The sequence below is a fragment of the Gastrolobium bilobum genome, unplaced genomic scaffold (assembly GCF_033153095.1).
Source record: "Gastrolobium bilobum isolate Gb01-03AN ecotype WA unplaced genomic scaffold, APGP_CSIRO_Gbil_v1 utg2195, whole genome shotgun sequence".
Lineage (NCBI taxonomy): Eukaryota > Viridiplantae > Streptophyta > Magnoliopsida > Fabales > Fabaceae > Gastrolobium > Gastrolobium bilobum.
In genome coordinates, this window is record NW_026895782.1 from 23,904 (window position 1) to 32,787 (window position 8,884).

At 35.2% G+C, this 8,884-nt stretch overlaps 1 protein-coding gene across 2 annotated transcripts; it reads left to right on the plus strand.

The window, feature by feature from the left end:
* Nucleotides 1-2,348: 2,348 nt before the first annotated feature.
* On the plus strand, nt 2,349-8,668 carry LOC133295922 (glucan endo-1,3-beta-glucosidase 14-like). Of its 2 annotated transcripts, none has more exons than XM_061494848.1 (3): nt 2,349-2,703; nt 3,407-4,434; nt 8,377-8,668. In XM_061494848.1, the coding sequence occupies exons 1-3, from the start codon at nt 2,592-2,594 to the stop codon at nt 8,458-8,460; spliced, it is 1,224 nt and encodes a 407-aa protein (XP_061350832.1). In that variant the 5' UTR covers nt 2,349-2,591; the 3' UTR covers nt 8,461-8,668. The 2 variants fall into 2 exon arrangements, with proteins under 2 accessions (XP_061350832.1, XP_061350833.1); XM_061494849.1 differs by lacking the exon at nt 2,349-2,703 and adding an exon at nt 3,021-3,125.
* The last annotated feature ends 216 nt before the right edge of the window (nt 8,669-8,884 follow it).

An 8,884-nucleotide genomic window follows, 5' to 3' on the forward strand; every position in this document is an offset into this window, starting at 1 on the left:
TAATGCTTTCCATCATAGTAGATCATTGTCACATACATGTTTGGACTTGTGCTCATCTTCCTCACGAAATTGGGACTTGGATTCTGAAATTGGGGGTTTGGGTTCGGATTTTGGGGTTTGGAATTGGGCAATGACAATGATTTCACAATATTAGGTCTGTAGAGATGGTGGGATGAAATACAATCGGATTGAGAGAATTACACATGCACAAAGGGAGCTATTTAGGTTTACACAACAACAACAATCGAAATGAGACCGAAAACATGGAAAATATAGGGTTTCAGTCGACATTTAGTCGACTAAATATCGTTACTTAGTCGACTACATATCCCAAAAATGTAGTCGATTAAGATGCTTTTCTAGTCGACTAAATATGCGGTAGTCCACTTTCTGAAGTTTGACCATTTGCTCGACTAAAAAAGCAAGGTAGTCGACTAAAAGGGGGCAGGTTGGTGGATAGTTCTGGATCAGGGGCAAATTGGTTATTAATTAATTAATGAGGGGCAAAAGGGTCAAAAAGCCCACTAAGTTACCGAAGATGACCTCTATTAATTAATTTCACATAATACCTAATTAATAACATGAAACTTGTGTTAAGAAAAAATAATAACGAAAAAAATATTTATTATTTTAAATGATAAATTTTATAGCTCTTCTGTCACTGTAAAAAAAAAAAATTCTACACCAACACTAGAATAAGGCTTCGTATCCTGGTGTGCTTTATTTTGTTTATTTATTTTTAAAAAGCAAGTGGGACTCACTTGCTTGTATCTGCTACCTCCAATAAAGTTTTGCAGCAACTGCAGAGATGCAAAGCCTTTAAATGATACAATTTTATGTCATTTTAAGTGAAACGACCATGTTTGCCAAAAAAAAAAAGTGAAACGACCAAGGTTATTGAATCACAATACATATCGTGTATCGACATTATCGTTTGATTCAGTGGCAGAGCTACTAGGTTAGGCATACGCTAATTTTCAAAGATGCTACATATTTTCTTTAAAAATTATAGCCTTAGTATTAGCTAGATTTTTAAAAATAATATAACATTGATACTAGCTAAATTTTATTAGTTGAGTCTTTTGGCACTGACTAAGTCTTTTTATTTTCTCGATCCGCTATTGGTTTGATCCATTTTTTATATCGTGAATCATATCGAATTGTAAGATTCAAAAACATAATAAAATAAATATTTATTAAAATATTTATTTCATAATTTCCTTTATAAATATGAATTTTCCATATTGAATTTGATTTTAAATTTTAAATTAAATCTTTATTTTCTTTTTCTTATTAATAATAATTTCTTAACTTAAATCATAAATTAAATCTTTATTTCTTTTTATATTAAAAATTATAAATTTTTATTTAATTTTCATATCATAGGATATAGAGATAATATCGTTTCGTACAATATAATATTGTATCATCCAATACAAATTTCTTTTCGATACACTTCATAATATGTATTGTTGCGTTTGTAAATCATATTGTATCATATAAATCGTATCTATGTATCGAATCCATTTTAATACACTTAGAAATCTTCATCGTTGATATTGGATTTCCCTTAATTTTATTCTCCCAATTTACACCCTTTGCCGTTTGCTCAAGTGCCTATCATATTCGAAGAGATTTTTTTTAATGACATAACAATATACGATTGAGCAGTAATATATCATAACAAAATTATAAGAAAAATGTAGAAAATACTATGGAGCAATACTTTAGGTTAAAAAAGTTTACTTATTTTATACCATTAAGTTTATTTCTAGATTAATAATAATATTACATAACAAAATTTTATAAAAAAAACTCACGGACGTTCCAATGTTTTTTGTCCCTTGATTACCAAAAAATTAAAAAGTTTTTGTCCCTTATCGTTTCAAAAGTGAAAAGATTTTATTTTTTATTTTTCTCGAAAAGGTAGTACTTTTACACTGTTTTGTTCATAGCTAGTCGAAATTATGCGAAGAGAACAATTCTCATGTGAAAGTGGTACAGCACAGAAAGTGATGCAAAAAAGAGAGAGAATATAATAATTATTTTTGGGTAAGGTCTGGGCCCACATAATATGAACGCGTCCTATGGGTTACTTAAGTCGGTCCATATGCGCGTGTAAGTCACATGACAAAGGGAGGTTGTGGGATTGGAAAAACAAAAATAAACAAAACAAAAAAAACAAAAACATAGGATGACGGTGAAGTGCATTGACCAATAGAGTCATGTTTAGTAGAAGCCTACACTGCAGCGTTTCTGTGTGATGTGTCTGCGGATTCAAAAAAAAAAAAATCTCTATAAAATGCCGCAACTATCTCTTTTGTTCTTCCCTTTTCCTCTCTTCATTCTTTCTAATAAACCAAAACCAAAACCAAATCCAAAACCGAAGGGTTACTTGATCTGCTTCAATCCCTTCCTTAAACCCCGCAAAGATCGTTGCTTGGCATTCAGCCAATTTCAACGCAGCCAAACAAAGCGGCTTTTCTTCTTATGGCATGTCTGAGGAAGAAGAAGCAGTGTTTGCAAGTTTGGCAAAGCTTTTCAATTCCCCGTTTTGACCCCGTTTGTTTTCGACCCGCTTTCATACCTTCATGATCATGACGAATCACATCGCTTATCCCTTCTTTCTCTCCCACCTCATGACCACTTTGCGGTTCTTCGCCACCTTCTTTATACTCTTCTTGGTCTTCTTCACCCAAATTGGTACTTTCTTTCTCTTCTTTATTTGTAAGGTTTAATTCACTTAGTTCATGGGCCTTTCCCGATTTTGTTTATCGATATTTTTGATTTTGTATGATCAGGAATTGTTGTTTCTGTGGTTGTGTTTATTGAAGTTTTTCTTTATATTGAATTGAGAATAAGTTCTTGTTGATATTGTTTTCTATATTTCTTTTTTATTTTATGGGTTTTTTTTTTTTTTTTTTGGTTTCTTCTCTTGGTTGCTTTCTTTCCATCCTCATATCAAATTAAATTTCGCCTCCTTTTTCTGGAGACAAGTTTTCTTTTTTTCCTTTCTTTCTTTCGTGTTCCCCCCCTTCTCTCTCTCTCTCTCTTTCTCTCTCTCGCTCTATGTATGTATGTATTTGTGTGTTGCTTTCCTTTTAAGTTATCAGTACATAACATTGGTAAGTGTCTTTCATTATTGATTTCACTTGGGACTACTGTTCCCTTTGGTATGTGATGATTATTTCAATTCTATAAATTCTTAGTTCTGATTATGGATGGCTTTTCCTTTTGGGGTTTCTGTTATCTTTTGTTCTTTCATGTTCATCTACTTAGTACCAATTTTGATCATCTTAATCTAATTGGCCAATTAATGCTTGGCTATCGTAGTTTGTAGCATGTATTTTATGTTAGCTACATCATAATGTTAACGGGACTCTTCCCTCTCCTGTTTGGTTTCCAGCATCTTTGCTTGCATTCACCGGAACCTATGGTATAAATTATGGGAGGATTGCAGATAACATCCCCTCACCTGATGAAGTTGCTACTCTTCTCAGAGCAGCAAAAATAAGGAACGTTAGAATCTATGATGCTGATCATAGTGTTCTCAAGGCCTTTAGTGGAACTGGGCTTGAACTTGTGATTGGACTTCCCAATGGACAGCTGCAAGACATGAGTTCGAATGCAGACCATGCTTTGAACTGGGTGAAAGACAATGTGCAGTCATTTCTTCCTGACACACGCATTCGTGGAATTGCTGTGGGTAATGAAGTTTTGGGTGGAGACGACTATTCTTTGTGGGGAAATCTTTTGGGTGCTGTAAAAAATATTTATAATGCTACAAAGAATCTTCATCTGGATGAGCTAATTCAGATTACTACCGCAAACTCATTTGCTGTTTTTGCTACTTCCTACCCTCCGTCCTCTTGTAAATTTAACGATAATGTTAATCAGTATATGAAGCCGCTATTGGAGTTCTTCTCACAAATTGGCTCTCCTTTCTGTTTGAATGCTTACCCTTCCCTAGCCTACTCTAGTGATCCAGAACATATTGATATAAATTATGCTCTTTTTAAACCAACAAAGGGGATTTATGATCCAAAGTATGATCTGCATTATGACAACATGCTTGATGCTCAGATTGATGCAGCTTATACTGCTTTGGAGAGTGCTGGATTTGACAAAATGGAAGTCATAGTTACTGAGACAGGGTGGGCCTCAAATGGAGATCAAAATGAAGCTGGAGCAAATGTAACTAATGCGAGGACATATAATTATAACCTGCGTAAAAGGCTTGCAAAGAGGAAAGGAACCCCACATAGGCCTAAAAATGTTGTGAAGGCATACATTTTTGCAGTTTTCAATGAGAATTTGAAGCTTGGGCATTCCTCTGAGAAGAACTATGGGTTGTTCAAGGCTGATGGGAGTATATCATATGACATTGGATTTCATGGACTTAATGCTGGAGGTTCATCCCTTTTGTCCCTTAAGGTACCATAAATTTCATTTGATGCTATATTTTTTTTAAGCTCATTAAGAAGTTTTCACACACCAAACTAAGAAAGAGAGTGAAAGAGAGAAAAAAATCAAACAAGGTATTTTTTTTTATAATTTATTTATTGCTGGCTGTTTTCTTTATATTTATTCTCTTATGGTTTTGGCAAGTGGGCCGGCTAATTGGGAGAGGGGGTAGGGGTAGTTTTTTAAACAATGTTAATGAATCTATTAGTAGATGATGATGATACGTCCATACAGTTTACACTAGCATAGCATAGGCATAGTATCAACTTATACAGCACTTATAACAGATTAACTTATTGGAAAGTGATGTATCCTAATTCCTAATTAATAGTACCATATGGGTTACGAAGTTGGGTGAAAGTTTGAGATTAATTCGGGGGTAAAAGGCCTGCCCTTGGAGCTCTATGAGCTAGTGTCTTTCTTGTGAGTGTTACTGTCCTGTATTTTATTTTTCGAAATGATTAAGGTTGTTAATTCCAACCCTTGTTTTATCAATTTAAAGAAGGCTAAAATGAAAATTAATGATAATTGAAGAATTAAAGAAAATATTGATAAATTTGACACACAAGTTGGCCTGAACAAAAGATGACTATGTTACGTGCCAAGGTCTTCGCTTGGTATCAATTAACATTTACTGGCCTTAATTAAAAAGATTAGATAGGATTCAATTAGTCCTGATTAGTATCGGTAAGTATTAGCATTTATTGGCTCTAACATTTTAGTATTTCAAATACTTGTTATAAAGCCCTTAACGACTTAATCAAATAAACAAGAAACAATTAAGAAATTACTTCCCTCCAGTCATTCTCTCATTCTCTCCTGTCTTCTCTATCTTTTCTCTATGGAATTCTCCCGTTCTACAATTACTCTTAACAGCTGATGTTTTCATTAACTCTTGCCTCCACCATGCCAGCAAACCGTTCTAAAAAGTAGGAAGCTTAATTGCAAGCTATTGAAAAAAATTACGTTAGGATTCCCTGGACTTTGAAGCCAACCAACTTACGGTAGAAAGTCTCATGGTCGAGCGTGATCAACGCCTCTTCCATCCTCCGTCAGTAGCCACCAAAACTACAACCGCTGCCAACCAATCCAGTATCAGGCATTCTTGGGAGTATTTCGCACAATTTGACATCTTCGGACAACACGCCAATGCCACCTCATGTTCTCACATTTTTTCTCGAGTGACCTGACCATATGGCTTTTCAACATGTAGTGCTATTTTTTTTCCCCACTACCAGCATTCGAACCTGGACAATTATGGCGTTGTCCTCCAACAACTACCATATCAACCATGAATGCTAGTATGTAGTGCTATATTTAGTATTATAACACATACCCAGAGGAATGATTGTGGCTTACCGCAATGTATCTCGATGCACTTGCGGCCACTTAGTACAAAGGTACCGAGGTTTGGCAGCTTGACTGTATCAGACTGACCTTATTCTCGATTAGCCAGCTGCCTAATCTTGCCAGCCAAGTTCGCGGTCTCTCTCAAGAGCACTTACGGAACTTGTTTATCTCTGATTTGCAACTCCAAGTGTGCATGGCGGTCCAAGCTCTGCGTCATGTGGACATGTATGATGCATTCGTGTTGGCATGCATGTATGACTCTCAACTCAGCGACTCAGATCTTAGCAACCAACCATTTCAGCAGTTGTCTGATAAGAACTTTAGGAGAGCTTCATCCTAAAAGCTAGCCTATGAGGTAGGAGAGCTTAAGGTCCATATAAACCCCACACCAGAACCTTATGTTTCCGATGGGTACTCTAAGTCTCATACATTGGAGTAGGATCATAACACTATCCTTGGCAGCACTAAGGCCGACAGACCCTGATGCCTCCCAATCCCATGTTACACGATAACCAATCAAACATTTGATAAATGAAGAGATACAGGTGTGATGCGACACAGGACTATGCTACAAATTGTGATGATAAGTTTATCTATGGGCATTAATGCAAAAGCCGCTCATTCCTTTTATATTTAGAGGGTTTTTGCAACATGGGGATGTTACCACACGAACTGGACCCACCTGACCAATTCACCATTTGCTGTTTTTACCCGTCAAGTTATCATGCAAGGTACTCAAACCAAGTCTCGCAAGTGTTGATTTAGTGGCAGGACCTTGCATCCTAAGGATTTTAATTGGGATGATGAGCAAGCATTGGATATTACACGATTTGAGGTCAGGTTGCATCTTGATGAGGAACGGATGTTACGCACCAAGGTCTTCGTATGGTATTAATTAGAACTTACTAACTTCTATTAATAAAAGGATTTAATTGATATTAATTAATCCTTATTAGTATCAATTAGCATTAGCATATATGGTCTTTTACCATTGTAGTATTTTAAATCTTTGTTATAAAGGCCGCAATGGGCTGTATTGAATAACACAGAGCAATTGAAAAATTACTTCCCTTCAATCATTCTCTCCTTCTCTCTCTCTCTCTCTCTCTCTCTCTCTCTCCATTCTTCTCTGTCTTTTCTATCTGGAATTCTGCCATTCTACAATTATTACTCTTAACAACTTACCCTATCAACAATTTGAAATATTGTTCTACATGTAATTTATTTTGCTTTATTCTTTCATATTGGCTTTATAATGTCAAAAGAAGGGTATCAATTGTGGAATTAATTTACAGCATTTGTTTTGATAAGATGACTTTGTAGTCTGCATTGAATATATCTAATTGCTATAATTTCTATCTTAGTCACGTATTGCCCTACGTTAGACAACCATGCATGGTTTCCACCCATTTCTTGCTTATGAAATATCAATATAGCTCTTTTCATAATCCTATGGGAAACTTACAAGAGCTATGTGAAAAATATGTCAGATACATGGATAAGTTATTTGTCTACGTTCAAGATTAATTCATCTATTTTGTGTCACTTATAGGGTAAAAAAGGGAAAATGTTATCTTTCTTGATTTCCACCTTTCTAGCTACAGACTAGCCGCAGAACCAGAACCCATGATCCTTGGTTTTTAAGATTTACGAATATTCAAGTTATTTTCCTTTTCCTTCGTAATCTCATCCCTCCAGGAAATTTGTTTGTGTTCTTATGTGAAACGATCTAGAGATATCAAGTCAGTCTTAACACTGTGTGATGGTTGCTAGTTTTTAGTTATGCAACCATGGGTCAAATCTGCGGGTTTTGTAAAATGCTTTTGGCTTGTTTGGAGGGCGAGGCTTGGAGAATGATAAGGTTTCTCCTTTTTGACTCGAAAGTTACGAGTTTGAGTCTAAGAAACATCCCCTTTACAATAATAATACAAGGGTACAAGTGCGTATAATTGACTTTCATCTCTACCTTCACAAAGTCAGGGAGCCTTGTGTAACGGGATTTGACCTTTTGGCTCGTTTGGAAGCTGATCTGTTCTCTTTAAGAATGTCCCAACTTCCAATTGATCGTAGATTCAATGCTTTAACTACATTTTTAACTCTCTTTTAGCCTCCTTCCTTACAGTTCTATCCCAGGAATCTTGCATCTCATGAAAGTGGTCAATCTATATTTAATGACACAGCATGAGAACCAATGATTATGGGTGCAATGTCAATACTGGTTTAAAGCCTCCTTAAGAAATTAGGGATGTTTTAAATTAGAAATGCACTTTCCTTTCTAGATCATCTTCATAATTTGTAAAGTTCAATATATTAATTGGTATATATTGCTTCTGCGGGTAAAGGTCGATTGTTGGCCTCAGTTGATTGGTGGTTTGATGATCATGGATGGCATTTTTCCTTGGTCATTTTGGTGAAAATTAAATTTACTGCTTACGTTACAACTTGGGAATTTTATTGCTGAAAAAGGAGTTTGAAATCAACTTTTACTGATTATGCAATTTTTTCATCCTCTCCGTATGGTATTTTATTGGTTCCTAATTTTATTTTATTTTTACTTGGCAGAATATCAATACTCAAGGTTTGTCCCGGTCCTACGCCATGGTATCCTCTCTATGTGCTTTGCTAGTGCTGATTTTCTGGAGTTAGTGATCTAATGATATCAAAATCCATGGCAATTCAGTTCCTGCTAATGAAGGGGTTTGGTTCACTTCATGTCTCATTGTGGATCAAAATGATACCATTGATTGTCATTTTATATAGCAATTTCTAGAAAGCCTGATATTTTTCCCCCCCATTCAGCAAATGCGTAATAATTATTTCTCCTGATATAGCATTTTCCCTTCTTTACTTCGATGAGATCTAGAATTTTTCGTATTTATTTAATACATTCTAAATTTCAACACTTAAGTTTCGATTTTACCAAGCACGCTCTAGATTTATCATTATGTTGATCAAAGCACTTAAAAATATAGAAGCAAAATGGACCAAGAGAAAAAATATATCAAAATAGGTCGGAAGAATTTTTTTTTTTTTTTGTTAATTCGGGAGTGTAAATTTAATTCCAAAACGT

Excerpts from the sequence above, each read along its gene's own strand:
- LOC133295922 (XM_061494848.1), top strand. The coding sequence starts at position 2,592 with ATGATCATGACGAATCACATCGCTTATCCCTTCTTTCTCTCCCACCTC. Across the intron at positions 2,704-3,406 it reads GGTCTTCTTCACCCAAATTG|CATCTTTGCTTGCATTCACC; the intron begins GTACTTTCTTTC and ends TTTGGTTTCCAG. Across the intron at positions 4,435-8,376 it reads CATCCCTTTTGTCCCTTAAG|AATATCAATACTCAAGGTTT; the intron begins GTACCATAAATT and ends TTTACTTGGCAG.